At 36.6% G+C, this 19,692-nt stretch overlaps 1 protein-coding gene across 4 annotated transcripts; it reads right to left on the bottom strand.

Moving 5' to 3' along the window:
- Nucleotides 1–10,504: 10,504 nt before the first annotated feature.
- LOC147544769 (ubiquitin carboxyl-terminal hydrolase 9-like) lies at nucleotides 10,505–19,228 on the bottom strand. 4 transcript variants are annotated; one of them, XR_015239754.1, is made up of 14 exons: nucleotides 18,688–19,228; nucleotides 18,036–18,290; nucleotides 17,075–17,222; nucleotides 15,987–16,046; nucleotides 15,808–15,903; nucleotides 15,055–15,456; nucleotides 14,765–14,905; nucleotides 13,590–13,760; nucleotides 13,059–13,316; nucleotides 12,825–12,970; nucleotides 11,655–12,221; nucleotides 11,217–11,493; nucleotides 10,863–11,091; nucleotides 10,505–10,727 (listed from the first exon to the last, which is right to left on the bottom strand). XR_015239754.1 is itself a non-coding variant. In XM_086673421.1 (13 exons), the coding sequence occupies exons 1-13, from the start codon at nucleotides 18,837–18,839 to the stop codon at nucleotides 10,921–10,923; spliced, it is 2,844 nt and encodes a 947-aa protein (XP_086529547.1). In that variant the 5' UTR covers nucleotides 18,840–19,228; the 3' UTR covers nucleotides 10,505–10,920. The 4 variants fall into 4 exon arrangements, 2 of the variants coding, with proteins under 2 accessions (XP_086529547.1, XP_086529548.1); XR_015239755.1 differs by having other exon boundaries at nucleotides 10,863–11,079; XM_086673421.1 differs by having other exon boundaries at nucleotides 10,505–11,091.
- Between the last annotated feature and the right edge of the window lie 464 nt (nucleotides 19,229–19,692).

Raw genomic sequence — 19,692 nt, 5'->3', positions numbered from 1 at the left:
ACATTGTGACTTGGCGAGGAGAATCTGGTTCCATTTTAATATTCTCTCTATCAATATTACTAACCTTCTGGACTGGATTATATCCTGGAAAGATCTTGATGAACAAATAAGTAGTCTTTTTGCTCATACTCTTTGGCAGATTTGGAAAGCAAGGTGCGATAAATGCTTCTCCAATACTCAGATTGTACCCATGAAGATCATTGATCAGATCAAATGTTCTACTTTTGCGTCAAATCCACAGAACATCAATAGGAAGATTGACATAACTATCTTATGGTTGCCACTGAAACCGCCCTATATTAAGATTAATGTGGATGCCTCTTTTTTGACTGAACAAGAATTAGTAGGTATTGGTTGCATTATGCATGATGACAAAGCAAATTTCATTGCGGCAATGGCCTGCAACGTTCGAAGACAAAATGCGGAAGAAGGTGAGTGCTGCGCGATCATTAAAGCTCTCCAATGGGCCATGAAAAAGAACATTTTGTATCTACATATAGAAAGTGATAATAGAAATATGGTTCAGCTCCTCAACAACGAGACCTCAGATATATCCTGGCAAACAAGCAAAATCATAGATACAGTACATCAGCTCGAAGCAAATTTCTTCAAAGTTCTCTATACCCACATTCACAGAGAAGGTAACCACAAAGCGGACCAATTAGCCAAATGGAGTCGTATGCACGCGGGATCCTGGGTGTGGCTGTCTCTGTCTGATCTTCCAGTCTCTTTGTACCATTGTTACTCTTAGGCTCTGTTGTTAGGTCGGCTTTTACTTCAACAAAAAAAAAAAAACTAGAGACACGTCGCAAGTAGATGTTACCTTAAAATTGTAGTAATATTAGTTTGTTTTCTTCTATCCTTTAACAGTTGTATTGTGTGTGAATCCCTCATCGCGTGCCCTGTTATCATATCCATTAACAGTTTAGTTTTGAACGATTCCCTCGACGCGTCCCTGTCACTAGTTGATTGCCTAAGGTTTGCATTAATATCCAGATGGTTGTTAATCATCTCACGGACCTTCTCCATGAATTGATTCATTCCATGATTCATATGTTTCATTTGATGATCCATCTTGTCTAGTGCTACACAGACAACAACGATCCCTCGATCAACGTTGATGGTTGTATTTCTAGCCCCACCTTCAACTATTGAGCGAGGAGAAATCTTGCTCCCGATGTCAACTGACGCATCGAAAAATTCCAAAAAATCTTATGTATTTGTCTAAAATTTATAAAACTCGAAACTCACGGAATAAATATTTAAGTTAATTTTATTGATCAAACTTGATAAATTAAACAAATATTGGATCTCTTTACATAGCCTTAGGATTTCCTAAACCTAATTAAATTAGATAGTTTCTTAAAATACTAAGATTTAAAACTTAATAGTTTCTTAAAAATATAAAACTGTTAAAATAATAATTGTCTGCTAACATTGATGCATCATGAAGATGTAATACGCACGGTAATCGGCTAATTTAAATCAAAAATTAAAGAGGTCTAAAGCCCAACAACAAAGAAGCTTAAAGCCGGACAAATTATTACGTTACTTATACCGTAAATTACATAGGATAAATTCTTTGCTAACTTAAACATTATATTAATAAAATAACTAGATTTTGAATTTCTTCTCAAAATCTCCGTGCATCACTAAATGACTTTATATAATTGATCAAAAAGGAAAACAAAAGCATCTGTCATTTGATTCATTTTCATCTCTGTCTATTTGCTTTTTTGTGTCATTCAAAACTTTCTAGTCTTCCTTTCTTTCTTAGGGTCTTCCTTTTCCCCAACAGCCTTCACTTTTGTTACCTCAATGGCCCATCTGTTCTCCCTAGCATTTGTCATCTCAATTGAAATGAAATCCCCGACTCTTTTGATTTGCATGGTAGGTTTGTGATTGATGCATCATGCATATAATATAATTTTCAAGTTGGCAAAATCTCAACTTCTACATATCTGTATTGTTCATCAAAATGGACCCATTTTTAGGCCCATTATATATCATGCCCTAATGCAATTTTCCTATCTAAGCATGTCTAACTTTTGTGATCTTTAAACCTTGTTGTTCTAATTCCACAACTTACCATAAGTACTTCACTAATTGTGATGAGATTTGAAATAGAAAGGACAAAGTAACTTTCTATTAACTTAATATTGCTGGTTTGTGGGCAGGATATATTGTAGGCTAGTTTTGGTTACACGTCAAAAAGGGTAAAATGACATTAATACATAATCAGTACTCATTTCTAGATTGGATTCCGCATTGGTCCGAGAAATACCAATTTCAGTTTGGTTAAAACAACAAAGAACGACTAAAATAACTTCATATATGACAGCACGATTCGACGACTTTCAAATAGTTCAAGAAATAGGAGTACTCGAAAGGCAAAATATGGCTGATCATGATCACAATGTTACATATATTCGTAAAACAGTGGAATGCAAATTTTAGAGTATTGAAGTTTTTGAGAAGCCTAACAAAATGATATCTCTAGTGGTTGTTAATATGTCCTTGTTTTCTAGAAAATAATAGCACGAGGGGACTATAATGGACCCTAAGTTTTTGTTCTCATTGAAAATGCTCAATAGTATTGTAAAGAAATAGACCATTGAACTGATTTGCCAAAAGAATCAAACCCTAAATCAAATTGTCCATCCATGACCTACATAACCATTATCAACCAGCAGCCTATCTTTCCTAATTATGTAACTGATGTTCGGGTGAGATTCCTTGTGATTATTTGTGTTCTTATTTGGTGAAGATCACAGTGGCTAATCACAAAATTAGCATGCTAATATTGTTTCCTAATTATGCATCCTGATTGAATTTATAATTTATAGATATGAAATCCATTATATGTCATGAAATGGACAATTAGTCCAGACTCTGACCAAAAATAGGGGATTTGCCTAAAAAGGTTTGTCTTTTAGACTAATCGAAGTTTCAAGCAAGATTTTGTAGGAAAAAAACCATAACTATTCAGAGGCTCAATACTAATTTTTTCTTCCAGAATATAATACTCCACCGCTTGTGGAATCATGTTAAATCCCGTTAAAATTATGAGAATCTCTGTAATGCATTATGATTGTTCATAATGTATTATGAATTGTTCTATTCCAGACCTTCTTTTATGAACAGTAATAATGTATTATGAACGACCGTAATAATTTATCATAAAGTCCTATTTGCTTTTTCAATCCGAATTTAAAATTGGTTTTCTTCCTAAACAATTATTTGTTTCAACACTTTGACTACCCATTAAAAGTGAGATTCATAATATATTATGAACAATCATAATGCATTATGACAGAATTTTATTTTGTACTTCAAGATAAATCGTTTGCAATAGAGGTAAGCAGTGGCGAGGCTAGAAATTTTTGTTTCAACGTTTCGATTAAATTTGGTTTTCTTCCTAAAACAATATTTGTTTGAACTCTTTGATTATCCATTATAAGTGAGATTCATAATGTATTATGAACAATCATAATGCATTATGACAGAATTCTATATTTGTACTTCAAAATACCATCGTTTACCCATCTGAGGACCAACTTCAAGTTAACATTGTTTATGTTCTTAAACCAAGTTTTGTTTGCGCTTCGATTACCCATTAGAGGTAAGCAGTGGTGAGGCTCTAAGAAAGTCGTCTTGAAAAGAATATTGAGGAACGATGAATCTAAAAAGCAAGTTCTTGAGATTCAGAAACTAAAGGAATATAAGAAGAGCTCCTATGATTCAAAAGGAAAAAGGTCAGTGTAAAAGTTTCTAAAGCAACGGCTGGTCATTAAAGAAAACTACCCTAAGTACCTGGAAGACAAAAGAAACGGAATTACATACTTGGCTAAAAGGAGAAAAAGATCCAAGAGAGAGCAGAAGCAAGTGTTGCTAAGGATGCTGAAAGGGATAGAGTCTTCATTTAGACACTGATCTAGCTTAGAACTAAAAACGTTAACAATGATACTATAAGCTGTAATCAAAGGATTCAAACCGGTCAACTCTGATTTTGTCATTGCGTCAAATTGACATAAGACACGTGAAGAAGATCCAATTGTATGGACTTTTAAGTCTGAATAATTTAGAATCATAAGACACATGTGAATATTTTCAAAAGGGCTATTTCACAAAGTCACCCTTTCGAAAGAGAGATGTGACTAGTGAACTAATAGTCATCATACATACGGATGTATGTAAAACTATTAATACACTAACTAGAGTTAACCTGAATCCACTTGACGAAAATATAAGTCATTCGATTGGATCGAGATGGTAAATAGTTGAGTCAAGAATTTGATAACCATCAAAGAAGTTGAGAAATAGTTTCTTACCTTGCTCCGACAAACACATCATATGGGTAATGAAGTAAAGTGAGAGTAATCGAACATGTTATACATGAGTCGATCAATGATGGGTATAGGTCAATCTTCCTAACACTTTCAGGGATATATTCTCAAACACGGTCGTTCTCCCTACCTAACCATATTCCGTCTAAAGTTGAAAAGATACCATAAGAGTGTGGGTTTGGAATGGTTCCAAAGTGGTCTTTTCTTAAGGTCTAAAATATGAAACTAACGTAAATAGTTTCCGAGAACCAAGTTTGCATATCAGACAAAATATTTCTTTATGGGATAAAGAAATATTGGGGATTCTTCCTCAAACAATCATAGAACAAGGTGGTTGTTGCTTGTGATGGGAGAAATATAAGATATCGAAGAAATTCGATCTGGCAACAAACTGACAATGATATACGAATGTCAGAAATTGCGGTTCCCATCTATTAATAGCCGATAGATATGGAAAAAGAGGTAGAGATGAAAGATCTCGAAGATCCTCCCGCACATGACGAATTAGATTCGCAGGAGAGCCCTCAAGGAGTTGAGAGCGTCTCAAAGTTGTTCAAACCCCTTATAGGCCTTGAAGGCTCATAGATTTGTCTCAGAGGATTGAAATCCTACTGAAGAAGAAAATGAGCTACCTACACAAAAGCTATGACAAAATCACTCCGAAATATGGCTTGGAGCCATTAGATTAGAATGAAATTCATGTCTAAAATCAAGTTTGGAACTTGGTCTATTTGCTTAAAGGAATAGTTCCTGTTAAGTTCAAATAGGTTTTTTCAAAGTGAAAAACAGACAAGGATGGAAGCATTGGTGTTTCCCAAACAAGACTAGAAAAGAAGGTAACAGAATTCATGGTATATACGATGAAAAGACCATCTCTCTAGTCGCGATGCTTAAGAACATAATGATCAAACACTAGCAAATGAAATGTGTACGCGACACAATTCGAATGGTACTTAACCCCACCAAAGCTGGTGATAATTGCAAGCTTCAGAAATTCATCGAAGGATTGAAGCGGACAAGTAGGAGTTGAAATCTTCGATTCTGCAAAGTAATCAAGAGTTGGTTTCTTTGAGAATGAAGAAAAAATCTTGAATTTCAGAAAGTTCAAGAAGGTTAGTGGGAGTGACCCAGTTTTCTTTGGTCCGGTATGTAGACGACATACTAGAGATTGAGAACAACATTCTGATATTGAAAACAGTTTAGAACTGACTCAATAAAAGGACCACATACAAAGGTGAAATGCTTTTGGGCATCAAAGATCAATAGAGGTAGATCGAGAAGTGATAAGACTCGTTCAAGAAAAGGTCTTGAAAAGTCAAATGTGAAAGACTCGGATAGAGTATTTCTACCCAAGTCTCATGGCGCATAGCTTGGCAAATTCAGCATCCGAAGGATTCTGATGAGCAAGCATGCATGAGAAAAATGGTTATGCTCAAGGCATAAGATCGGTCATGTTGGACATGATTAGCATTCGCTTCGACGTCTCAAAATACTTAGAGTATCTATGATCGTCACCAATCAAATCCAGATAAGCTGATCTGGATCGCAAATCACAAAAGTACTTGAGAAAAACTTGTGATAAATTCTCGGTATGAAGTTAGAAAATAAAACGGTTGAAAAATCATATGTTGCAAACTTCCAGAATAAGATGTCAATCTTGACTTGGAAGAACAGTAAGCTGGAAAGGTTTCAGTCAAAGACTGTTGCAAACTTTACAAATAAAATAAAGTAGTTAAAGCTTGAGAAGCTTTAATTTAGTATTAGAATACTAAAGATTATCATCAGGATGATAACCATCAAAGTCTACATGGATTGGATCTATTAACTAAACTGTCACCTTAGACTAAGTATGGAAGTAATACTAGGGTCATAAGCATTAAGCTTTCTCTGAAAAGCTTAGACTAGTAAATTGAGGGTGTAAGGAGTTACACGGGAAGGCGCAATTTTACACACTTTTATTATCAGAAATAAATTAGTTATTTCGTCGTTAAATCATGGTTTAGTATTTAATCGTCAGTTCAAAATAATGAAGCATTCCATGTAGGCTTATCAGAAATGTGATCTGGTAAATGAATCCCTACTAAGTGAACTTGGAATGGATTCATTATTAAGTCCCTAGTCCAGGTCATAACATAGACAACAATGACTTAAGAAGACTAGCATGTGAGATTGGCTGATAGCGCAGTTTCATGGGTTATAGGAATATGTTATTCAAGTCAATTACATGGGTGTATGATTGGGGACAATACACTCGATAACTCAAACATGAGAGTTCTTCAGGTGATGAAAATATCATGAACTCTCATAGGCAAGATTGGAGAGATTCCTTAAACATGAGTGCTCAACTCATCTTATGTAAGGAATGTCTAACTTTGGTACCGCCAAACGCCGCGCCGTAAAAGGAGGTTATAAAAGCGGTCACCAGGATAGACATGACGTTAAGTGGGAGCACAAGATTGGATTATGTCCTCCTAACAAGGTTAGGATTAGTATCTCCGGCCCACTTGAGGAGAAGCAACTGAAAAATGTGTGGCCGCACTCAAATGGATTAATAGTTATTCATTTGTTCTTACAATTGTTCTCCAGATCAAAAAAATCTGAAAGGTATGACGTATCAGATGAGATACGAAGTGACATGGGAATCGAGCATTGCACTTGTTCTAAGTACAAGTTGGACTCTGAAGGATATATCCTTTCGGTCTGAAGGAGATGTCCTTTCGAAGAAGTGCCATTCGACCAAGATGGCAATGCGCTCAATTTGTCAATTAGGATAACGATGACCTTTATCCGGAAAATCATCTAGTCCGGTCGAATTAGGGGTCGTAATGCTTAGCTAGAAGCCGCTTATGATCGTCGGGTCACTTCGATGATTCGCAACTAACATAGACTGGATCCTACAACGGATTACACTAGAGAGTGGTGGCTTGATCGGAGAGAGTTGACTAGTTAGAGTCTGCTAATAGATGGATATGATCCAATTTGATTTGCCCAAAAAGATAGAAAGAACCGGGCTCGAAAAGGAAGCCTAGGAAGGCTAAAAAGGGGTCGGCCATGAGATGGTCGACCAGGAGCATGGGTCGGCCATATGATGGCCGACCACATACATGGGCCAGACAGACCAATCCCATAAAGGGGGCTGCTCTGGCCGGCCATATATAAGGGAACCCCTAGATGGGAATTCCTCCCATCCAGGATTCTCAGTCAGAAAGAGTTCTGACTTATCTTTTATGTGGTCCAGATTAAATCCTAATCTGATTAGGATTCCTATTAGGGTTTCTCTATATAGAGATCATTATATAATATAAAAGGTGTGGATTTCTCTCAAGAGAAAAACTGCCTCTCTCTCAGGGTTTTGGAGATAAAGCTCCCAACCTATCTATGTAGTCAAAAGAAGAAGAGTTCTTCTTCTCAACCTTCAATGAGGTCCTAGCTGACATTAAAGAAGGGAGATCAAGTCACTTGATTGGGTGTCTCAAGTAGAGGAGCTACACATGAAGCTCTCATCTTCGGGATAAGGACATTGGAATCTAGTTCGAGGGAAAGCGATTAAGGTAATCTTCTTTCAGTTTCTAGTCCATCTTTAGTTCTTGCATATGATCCTGGTAGCTAGTGTTAAACATTAGATGTTTGAGATTCCGCTTACAACACTTGTTAGATGATTAGGGTAGTCCAAATCCCAACATTTATGTCGTAGTCGTTAAGGTGGCAGTAGACGATGCAGTCGTTAAACCCCTCATTCCAAATTCCAGAACTGGTGGAGAGGATATTAGCGGAGTTCCAGGAAATTAAAGATGATGATTGACCTGAAAAGTTACCTCCTTCCAATGACGTGCAACATCACGCTGATTTCATTCCTAGAGCGAACTTACCAAATATGGGCCACACCGCATGAGCCCTAAGGAAGATGAGATTTTGAAGGATAAGGTTGAAGAATTACTCAGGAATTTATCCATCCAAGCATGAGTCCATGTGTTGTACCAGATTTACTTATACCAAAGAAAGATGGGAGTTGGAGAATGTGCGTGGACAGTCGAGCTAATAACAAAATAACCATCAAATACCATTTTCCAGTTCCACGTCTAGATGATATGTTGGACAAATTAGAGGGCTCTCAAATCCTTTCCAGAATTGATCTCTGGAGTGGATATCATCAGATAAGGATCCGACCAGAAGATGGTGGAAGATAGCTTTCAAAAATAAAGATGGTTTATAGGAATGGCTGGTCATGCCATTCGGTCTTAGCAATGCTTCCAGAACCTTCATGTGTGTGATGAGTCAGGTATGAACCATGTATTACTAGATATTCTTTGTTGTTTATTTCGATGATTTTCTTATTTTCCAATAAAACTGAGTTTGAGCACCTAGTACACCTCAGAAAGGTATTTGAACGTCCTTCAAGAAAATGAATTGCATTTGAATCTGAAGAAGTGCACGTTCTTCACATGCAAAGTCTCATATTTATGGGTTTTGTAATGAGCACAGAAGGTACAGGCTATCCAAGAGTGGTCACAAAGTCTCGTATTGGCCACCTTTTAGCATATTTTTATTCAAAATTCGATATCAGAATGCATGAAGAAGGGAAAGTTTGACTGGAGAACATTCAGAAGCAAGTCGATAAGATGCACATCAGATGGGCCGCCTTTACTCAGAAATTCAACTTTGTTATCTGACACAAATCAATAGCCACAAATAGAGTACATGATGCACGTAGTACGCTTGCATAATGATGGTGATGTTAACACAAGAAGTGGTGGGATTTGAGGTACTAACAGATCTATATGAAGACGATAATGATTTGAAAGATATCTGGAATAAGTGTAAGGAGGGTCAACCAGTGGTAGACTTCCTTATTTCGGGGGGTTATCTATTTAAGTGTAGTTTCTTGTGCATTCCCAAAAAATCGTTATAGTAAAGTTTGATTGAGAACTTACACGCTAATGGATTTTAACGCACATCTTGGAAGAGATCAAACTGTCCTTAGTTTAATGAGTCAATATTTTTTTCCCCGAACTAAAGAGAGATGTGGGGAATTACGTTTAGAAGTGCTACATTTGTCATGTATCTAAAGGTCAGGCTCAAAATACGAGTCCTTATATGCCCCTCCCTATTCCTGTAAATATTTGGGAGGATCTATCCATGGACTTTGTGTTAAGTCTTTCTCGAACACAAAGGGAAGTAGACTCCGTATTTGTGGTGTTCGATAGATTTTCCAAAATGGTACACTTTATCCCAAGCAAAAAAGACTTCAGATGCCACGTATATAGCAGAGTTGTTTTCTGTGAGGTTAAAAGCTCAAATGCTTCATGAGAACAAATTGGTCATGGGGAACTTTATGTCGTACGGTGCGTACGACGATCGCGTGATGTGAAGGTGTTCAACAGACCATTGGGGATACGCGGCAGACGTCACGGGTGGCTTAGTGCGATATCCAAAACAGCTAGGATGTTTACCACATTTTGAGAGCCAACTACATCGGCATAAAGGCAAATTTGACTCCACGGAGTTATAGCCAAAGACAATTATAAGCCCTCCGATGAACTTCCAGTGAGAGGCGTGGACCATACGAGCCAACTTTGTCTAGTAGCTTTGCACATAAATGGGACGAGGTTCAGTTAGCCTGGTTGTTGGATCGCCTTTGGACTGCGACTGCCAGGAAGTCTTAAATTTTTTTTCTGATATTACTACATTGCCTCTTCGACAACATTCAAGACCACCCCTAACAACTTCACAATCCATTTTACTCGAATGCACCGCATTCTAGAGACCGCCCCTAACAATCTCACAATCCCTTCTCCTCAAATGCGTGTTTCAGATTTCAAACATACACCAATCATGTGGTGACCTTAAGAGACACTGCTTAACGAAATTGTAGTTTTCGCCCACCTTCCACCGTAGAAGCCAAGCGGCCTGCGTCCTCTTTTCTAAACCTCGACTTAATCCCTCAAGGGAGACTAGCCTCTTTCTTCAGGAATCCACCTAATTCAAAGTTAGGTTAGACTAGGAAGAAGTTGATCTAGATTTATACTCAACAATATTCTTTGAATTCCTCTAGGGAGTTTCCTTCCCTTATTTTATAAGGAATCACAAGATTATATACCAATCAAAACTGAAGGTAAGTAGAGGCAGGACAAGAAAAAGTAAAAAAACACAGAGCAAAATTAGTTTCAAATTGTGATTTGGTGAACAAAGTAAATGTCTTACAAATATAATATTCAAAATTAAAATCTGAAGAATTAATCCTTAAAAAGAAAAAACCACTGGTTTAAATAAGGTATATAACCGATATCCGGGAACCAAGATAACATCTCTCCCTCTCTAAAATTTTGTCACCTGCAACCGATCTAACAATGTACCCCACTTCAAAAAATTGATAGGCCTCCACTACAAGATAAACAACATCCTTTCTTTCTCTTCTTTGATCTATTATACGAAACTGTACTTGAAATCTAACCACATTAGCAAACGCATATGCAATGGAATTTTATTTTGTTAGTAAATGCAGTTTTTCGAACTTACTGCTTTGGGGCCTCAAAATGATATTCAGACATTCTCTCGGACGAGAGGAAGATGGCATTCACATATGAGATGATTCTCCAACTAATACTGTCTTCTCTGCTGGTTTAACCCTTCGATAAAACAGCACGTAAGCTGCTGATGTCTTAATCTCATCTTCACTCACTGAAGAAACATGGCTATCGTCGAAATGGTACCATCTCTCTCCTCCTTCGGTTACCTGCACATTTAACTAAAACACATCACGATGGAATTAACGGAACTCCATCAAACATGGGCTTATCATAAACAACAACCTAAAAGATAGTGACAACCTCGCAACTAGTAAGAACTAAAAACAGTTAACGATATCCATACCTTGGCATAAGCGGAGTAATGCCCACCACCAAGACCACCATAATGGTTACTGATGGCATAGAGTTCGTATGTGTATGATAGAGAAGGATCACCACTGTTCCTAGCGTATTTGCTTAAATCAAGGTTGTGAATCGGAAAGTTAACAAAGGTGTCAAGTTTGTTCTTTAAATACCGACTATAAGAGAATCGTTTCAAGTGAAAAACAAGAATCTCTGGCAACCTCCACAAGTCCAGTTTCTTTGAAGCTTGTCTATGTTCCTTACAAGTAGGACAGTACCTACATCAACAGAGAGTAAAAATAGAACATGATTAAAAATACACATTGACAAGGTTTTGTAAAGGGCTTTGTTCACTCATTTTATATGGTGGGTCACAAAATCGAAAATGAGATTGAAGCCGAAACTAAATTCATAGCCAAAAGGAAGAAGTATACTGTACCACATGTCATCTGGCCCTAGAGGTTCCTCTTTCAAAAACGCGTCCAAACACGAAAACAAAGAAATTGGTTCTTGCCGGGTTTTTTTCACACTGAAACCCCCACTCTTGTGAACCTCAGGAAGATTTTCAAGATAGCTAAGATCATATAGTTCACGTTCTCTGTCAGACCATTCCAGTAGAACCCTTATAGGTTGACCTTGTTTAAAGACAACATTACTATCGATTGGGTCGCGGAGCAAACCCTTGTCGTCAGTTAATGAGATATGGAAAGATGGCTCCCCACCATTTGCAATTTGCTCCACTTCCATGGAATTAGTGGATTGATCCTTCATTACAGCATCAGAGTTGGAACTATTAACCGGTCTATAGGCATTAATCCGAACGTTTTTCTTGATGTCGGGGACTTGACTTAAAGGAATTGAAGACGGAGTTCGAGATAATGGTGCAAGCACCATATGTACCAGAGGTTGAATATCAGCTCCAGTTAGCGGACCATCCGCTATACAAGTAACTAATGGAGTTCGAGAAAGCTTTGAATCACCGCCAATGGATATGTCTGATGTATATCTGGAAGGAAAATATTTTGTTACTAAAAGCAACCAAGCACTTCAGCAAAGAAAAGAATTTCTTACATTCAGAAATAAATTTATCACATCAGGCAATACGTAACTTAATCTCCTTCGAAAGGAATATCCATAAATGCGCATAAGAGGATCGATGAAAATATTACACTCCTATAGTCCTATAACTGGAAGATAACTCTACAAATGAAATGCTTATTTTAGGTATAAAACTGACTGAAAGATGCCTTCAGAACCCTAATCATGATGGAAAAGAGTTAACTATAATCCATTTTCAGCTATGAAGTTGGTTGGCTTCACGAGTCAGATCAGGCTACCACTTACCAATCTCCTTTTTATTTTTCTTTCTCCCTCTGTTTGTATGAATCTTTTCTTTTATGAAATATAGAAGTACAGAACCCTAGAATGCTAGTATAAGTCCATAATCTGTATAACAGCTGCATTTCCATGTCATGAACATTATGTATGTCTTCACGTTAAACGTATATAAGATTATAAGCATCCCCAAAAATCACTATTAATTAAGCTAAAGAAATGAATTACTTGAGCTTTAACTGTAGACTCCAAACACAACGGAAGTAAAACTTACTTTTCTTTACTTCGGTGAAGTATCTCAAGCCTAGTTAATCCTTCCATTTTAGGAACCCTATATGCAACAATGTGATCGTCATCTTTTATAGTAGATAATGGTTCAAAAGGGTTTCCCAAGTATCGGTATATCCTATGACAATACACCTGAAAAGTGGTAACCACTTGTTAAGGAGATCCACATTAAAAGATAACTGCAACTGGGAGTAATGACAGTGAATAAACACTATTTTACCTCAGCAAGCAACAAGGTTTCACCAGTCCTTAAGCAGCAATCATTACTCAAGACCTGAATGAGATCTTTCAAGCAACCATGTTTGGACACTGAAACAGTAAACGGCATGGGAAGACCACTCCCATCACCATAGAACACAGTCACTGTCATCGACCTTGTGACCGTCGAAGGCAAAGGGAGTGATAAGTACATGAAGGGGTCAAACGTTACAGAAATTTTGCTGCAAACTGGGCAGACCAGTGTCGACTTGTATTGACCCTGTTTACATATTGTTAGTAACAAATTCACAAAATTAAAAGATAAAATAAAACAATCTTCATCTCTTAATTGAACCAACAGAATCGTACATTTAAACGTAAATTTTGTGCATTGATCAAACTCCAAATTAAAACAATGGTGAGCTTCGCTTGTTTACTGAAGTCTTATTTGAGGATGGGCCTCAAGCGGAGCATATAGTTTATAATAAGTTGTAGCTGTGATTTGGCCATGAAAAACGCAATAGAGCAATAACGACATATAATAAGTACTCACTTGACAAACATCCACGATCACAGAATCATTTCGAGCCTTGTGATTTTCCCAGCATTCATTTGCAACTTCTTCATCGGGGCGACCATTAGCATCCTTTGCTTCAACGTAGGGCTTGTTTTTCACACGATTCAAATCTTCATGCAGTCCATCCAATAAGAATGCAAGAAGTTCCTACATAAAGCAACATCTGACTCATTTAACAGCTATATAAATGGAAAATGAAGTACTAGTATGGCGAATACTAGCTTATAATGCATCGAAAATAATGACAACGAGCGAACAGCTATTCAAATCTAGGTCTATATACTATGATAGCATCAATATTACTAAAACACCGTTTGTTACTCATTACTCAAACTTTACAAATGTAGTTTGGATAAAGATGTCAGACAAAATTCCTACAGCAGCAACAGTGTTCAACTATTGGGCTAATCTAGGTGATGTTAATTAGTTTTTGTCAATTTAACTCAGCTCAGATAATCTCGTATTTGTATCAGACACTGACTAAAGTCAGAAAGCGGTGGCCCAAAAGTAGAATTTTCGAAGTTTGTACAAGGCAAAAGACCTAAAATATCTATATAATAGTATTGCTACTTATCTTAGATTGATTGGGAATATAATAACTAGTAATAGATAACAGTATACAATTAGAATTTAAAGTTTCCACAAAAAAGTTCCAAAGAATAAAAAGATGTTGTCTTGTTCTCGGTCTGTCTCGGCCGAGACACCCGAGATTCTCGGCCAAACACTAACCCGATGTCTCAGCGAGTCTCGTCTCGGGAGAGGGCCGAGACTGAGTCGAGACCCGAGATTCTCGGCCGAGACCAACTACATAGGGAGTAAAAGAACCATATATAATCGAAATTCCCATATAACTTCCTTTTATCCTGATAATCTACAAAAACTATGCTTTCGTTACTTTTGACATGTAACCTGCATAGTCAACGTACAGTATACAACTTCAAATCCTACACACTTGCACAAGATCTTCTAGTACAAGTCGGTTCCTATACTTTTCCTTCTCATAAAGAAAATGCTCCCCTAACAAATAGAACCACCAATAAAACCCAAAAGGATGTCATAGAAACCAACAATGCAAGGAGAAGTTGGCCAACATCAAGTACAAGAATGATGCATCATATTATCAAATAAAGTACAATAATTATAATACTAACTTGAGAATCGTGCTGGTTGTATCCACTAAATTGAGGAGCAAAACGAGCTAGTTTTCCCTTAAATGCACGTGGTGCAATCGGTACCCTTCCGGAGGACCATAATTTCCTCAGCAGCTCACCAAATGCAATTGCAAGCTCGCCCTGCACAGCTGAAATGAAATTAGAAACTATACAATTTAGTGCTCAAAGGGAAACTCCCAGCACATATATTAAACTATAAACCCCTCCATCGAATTACAACTACAAGAAAGATAGTTAAATTAAACAAAAAAGTGAAATTAGGTACTTACATGTAATCCTAAAGGATTTAGCTTGTTAATCTCCACAGTATAGTCCTCCAGAAAATACTCAACCAAGGGAGGTGTGTGGACTAAACATTGGAGTGCACTGTTCATAAAGCAAGTGTTTCCAAGGTTCTGCAAACCTGCCAGGCCTCCCCCTTCATCTTTTGTCACAGTTTTAGTCAGAGGATCATATCCACTCGCGCCATCTGTTAGTGGTGAAGTTAAACTACTTCCATTCATCAAATTAGACGTATATCCTTTTGAATGGCCATTTGAGAGAGTAGGTCCTCCGGCAATTGTTACGGATGACCTTGAAGGTTCAATTGCAACCAAAGCCAATTCATTTCCTGTTGAGTCCGTCCCAGAACCAGAAGGTTGAAACATATCATTTTTCATTTCCAGGAGGATCTGCAAAAAGAATTATCAGCAAACTGACATATATAATTTACATACGAAATCACAAAACCGCCCAAAGCTTCTTAGAAGGTAAATTTCATTAAGTATAATTCTTCTAATAGAATAACTTGTTCCAACGTAAACTTTTAGGAAAGAGCATTGTAAATATGTGCCAATGGCACTAGTTGTGAGGTACATGCTCGTATATTATAGTAACATACATACATAGTGTTTTGAAGGTACCAATAAATCACACATCCATGAGCTTGAGAGTCCAAATTCAGGCAGATGGAAAAACACAAAGACTCATAGCTCATCAGTCAAGTAACAAATCATTGTCCAAATATATTTTAGAATACTCACATGGTGGTCCATCTGCAAAGTAGCGTCTTCAAGGGTTTTGTCTGAAATAGACAGCAGAACATGCTTCTCTCTCTCAAAGTAATCCCAGATATGAACCTAGAGGTAAGATATTCATTGTAAGTGTTACAGTATCCTGAAAATTAAACATGGAAAAAAGAAACACAAATCATAATAGGTACCTTCTCCTGATCTAGCCCAAGAAGAGTGCAAACCCTATAGTAAAGCTCACGAATAGAAGCCTGAAAAAGGTTAAGTTTCAGAATTAGAATTTCTTACGCGTGCAACCTCCATCCATAGCTCAATCTAATATAATATGTACCTAAGATATACCAATCTATTTATGGAAGAACCGTGTCCTAGTTTTAGCTAAACTATAAAAACCAGTTCGAACTTGATGCAGCATCTCAAATATATTTATCTTTTATGTGACAGCAATTCGCAAGTTCACAATTTTATATTACAGTGTCTGCTCTGGCAACTCGGAACAAAAAGGATGACATGCAGTTGCTAAAAGCCTAGAGCATAAACTGATACATATTTACAAAGCACACACATGTTTATGCAAAAATTATCATGATCCTTTCCCTGTCAACACTGGACACTAAAACTGTGCAAAGCCTGGCACATATGAATGTTAGAAGCAAGGACACGATCTCTTTTTAGTTTTTACTACAATTCAGAAATATGGACAAGAAAAGCACTGCTGATTCTACACATCTTGTTTTCTCTTCGTTTGTTCCTAATTAATAGATACCGAGAGATATTAGAAGAAATTCAGTACTAACCTAGCCAGGGAAACATAAACACTCATTTTCCATTCTTATAAAAGAATGAGAAGCATGAGTCTGGAGCAAGTGCAATCACCCATAATTATGAAGAAATCCTGATTCACAACATTTCATATACAAAATGCACATAAAATCCTGAGACTTTACAGGCTCAACAGAGCACAACTAAGGAGCTCTACTGTCATGTTGTGAAATCATAGAGAGCGAATGAAATCTACTCCAACTAGAAGTAATGCTCAGCCAATGACATGAAGTAAAGTTAGTGAACGGCGGTAGGATATGGAAAACTACCTACAACTTAACAACATAAGCACGAGAACTTATCTTAAGATTTTGAAAAGTTTTTGTCGAAGTAGAACTACGTAGTACAGATACATTATCAAAATATAATTAGCTACAATCTAGGATAAGCATTAACTGCAAAAGGATCTAATTAATTAAACGAACCATGCTATGACTACAAAGAAGGTAAAAAGTACCTTTTTGCTGATGCGGATAACAAACTGCTTGTTGTTTCTAGAATCAATTAACTGCAGAGACAGAAGATAAACCTCCACAGCGAAATTCTTGTATTGATCACCACCCTGAGATATTAATCTTCTCGGTAGTGCTGGTCCACCTTTGTACCTGATCAAGGCATTAAATTTAAGTCCTGATATTAGTCTCGGTTCTCTTTAACTTTGAAACCTCAAAATTGGAAATATTTCTTTTGGAAGAAATAATTACAAAATCATGCACTTGTTAGTAAACTGGAAACCCTATAAAAAAAATTTGTTAGAAAGTTAGCAAACAATGAATGAAGAATATAAGCATCTTATCAAGTTATTACCTTAACCATGGCGTGCAAAAAATGAAAACTAATTGGATTCGTAAGCGCTCGTTTCAGAAAGTTAGCAAACAATGAGTGAAGAATATAAGCATCTTATCAAGTTATCAGTTAGTTTAATAAACACTATACTTTTGGTCCTTTTGCTCATCCTGCTATCGATACACCAAACACTTAATATGGAGATCATAATTCATATTGTGTTAAATGTGTATCTAAGGTGCTTGCTTTATCAGGCACCCTTGCGAGTAAAGCGTATATTCTCATTTCTTGTGTCAATTTCACAAAACTCTCTCCGGGTAACTCTCATCGTGACATAGAGTACTTCGGTGGTTTGGTGTTTGATCAGATCCCAGTTACTTAGAAACGATATTTAATGTCCAGAAGTGCAGCTAACAAGCATCGAAGAGAATAAAGAAGGCACCTCACCAGCAACCAAACAGAAAAACTATCAAGTACAATGAGGTACTGAATAGAACTTACTAAATCAAAGTTTAGCAATAAAAAAATGTCCACTACTATATGGTTCTTGTAGTGAAGACATTTGCATCTTCAACTAACACTAAATTTCATTCTAAGATGTAGAGTATGACTAAAAACGGAGTTGCTCTTACCAATTGTGAAGCTTCTTCCAAACTTCTTGAGGTACCAAAACATAGTCACGCATTTCCTCCATGGTTCTCTGAATCTCCAAATCATTACCATCAACATCACTCCCCACCAGAACTAGATGAGAATTATCAATTTGTCCAGGTCTGTATGAAGCCTCTAATAGAACCCCATTAAAATTGTTAGAACCCGCAGATTTCACATCAAATAAATAATCACCAGTGTCTTGCCCAGTGTATCTTTGCCACTCCATGAACCACCTGAAAGTAAAAGCAATACCTAATCTTAAACCATATGAAGAAATTCTAACAAAATTGGTATGACGGGCAATTCTCCTATCGCGAATTGTATTAGCTAAAGTTAGATACATGAAATTCGAACGTTTATAACAACATTTTAGGGTGTCTTCGAAAAGCGAATTTTGCTCAAACACTACACCAAAAACATCTGGAAACCCTAAAATGATGTTCATCTACTAATGACAGATTTTACTAACAATCAAATTATAAAGCATTAAAAGTTTTCTGTCCATATCATTAAGTAATTTATACGAACTATATGATTCAACATTTATTAAACCAAAATGAACATCAAAGATTACAACAATCAACCAACCAGATAATATAAACAAATAGAAATTCCAATCGAAGATCTTACTTGTTGGATAAAACATAATACAAGTTCCCTTCCTTCAAATTGGCCTCAGCCGCTTCTGTTAATTCCTTCAAAATCCGTTTTTCTTCCTCCGGTGGACAAGGTAAACAACTCATATCGTCATCCATGAAACATCCTGAATCTGGAATCGTCATGATCTCAATTCTTCCCGTCACAAAAATCAACTACACGAGAATCACCAAACTCAAACTTTCGAATCTGAAATTTCTTCGAATCCACACTCAAATCAAATCCGAAATTGAAATGGACTGGAAGGATCTAGAAATACTTTCCGTGAACTAATGGAAAATTAAAAGAATCCTATGGAAAAGATTCGAGAATTAAGAAATCACCATAAACTAAACCCTAAATTTGAAGGTGAAAAATTCTAGAGATATAGAGAGAGAAAGAAGCATATACGAAGAAATCTCCAATTTATAATTCTTTCCTTCTCTCTCTATGGTTTTATTTTCTTTTCTTTTCTTTTTTGCTTTTTTAGTTTCTCTCTCTCTCTCTCTCTAAAAATGAGATCTCGCCGAGACACAGCTGACCACTACTCGTATGAACCTATATAGAGTGTCGGACGGAAATGAGTTCAACAACCAGGGAATATTTTTTTTACCTTTTTTACCCCTTAATCTTCAGTTAGGTGGGACCTATTTAGCTGGACATTTTGGGTCTTTGAATTAGTATTCTGGGGGTAGTTTTGTAAGTGATTGAAATTGGATGTAATAGTTGCCGTGCACTCCTAACCAATAAAACGAATGTGTGTGTTCTCATAGCACATATTAAATCAAAAATTATTTCCAATGTTAACAAGTTAAAATTCAACTTGGGTGATACGAAAGATTTCAAGGTTTCGTAAATGATTTATGTCATAACATATGCCTTTAGTGACACATATTACATCGTAAATAGTTTCTAATTTTAATATCTTAAAATTCAATTCACATATTTCAAAAATTTTAACTTAAAAGCAAAGAGATTTATGTTCCAAATTAGTTTGTA

This window comes from Eschscholzia californica, unplaced genomic scaffold (genome assembly GCF_041429995.1).
Source record: "Eschscholzia californica isolate CP2 unplaced genomic scaffold, dmEscCali1.0.p SCAF_4, whole genome shotgun sequence".
In the NCBI taxonomy this organism is placed as follows: Eukaryota; Viridiplantae; Streptophyta; class Magnoliopsida; order Ranunculales; family Papaveraceae; genus Eschscholzia; species Eschscholzia californica.
Note: the sequence above shows the minus strand (reverse complement) of the source record. Positions and strands in the feature narration are given on the sequence as shown.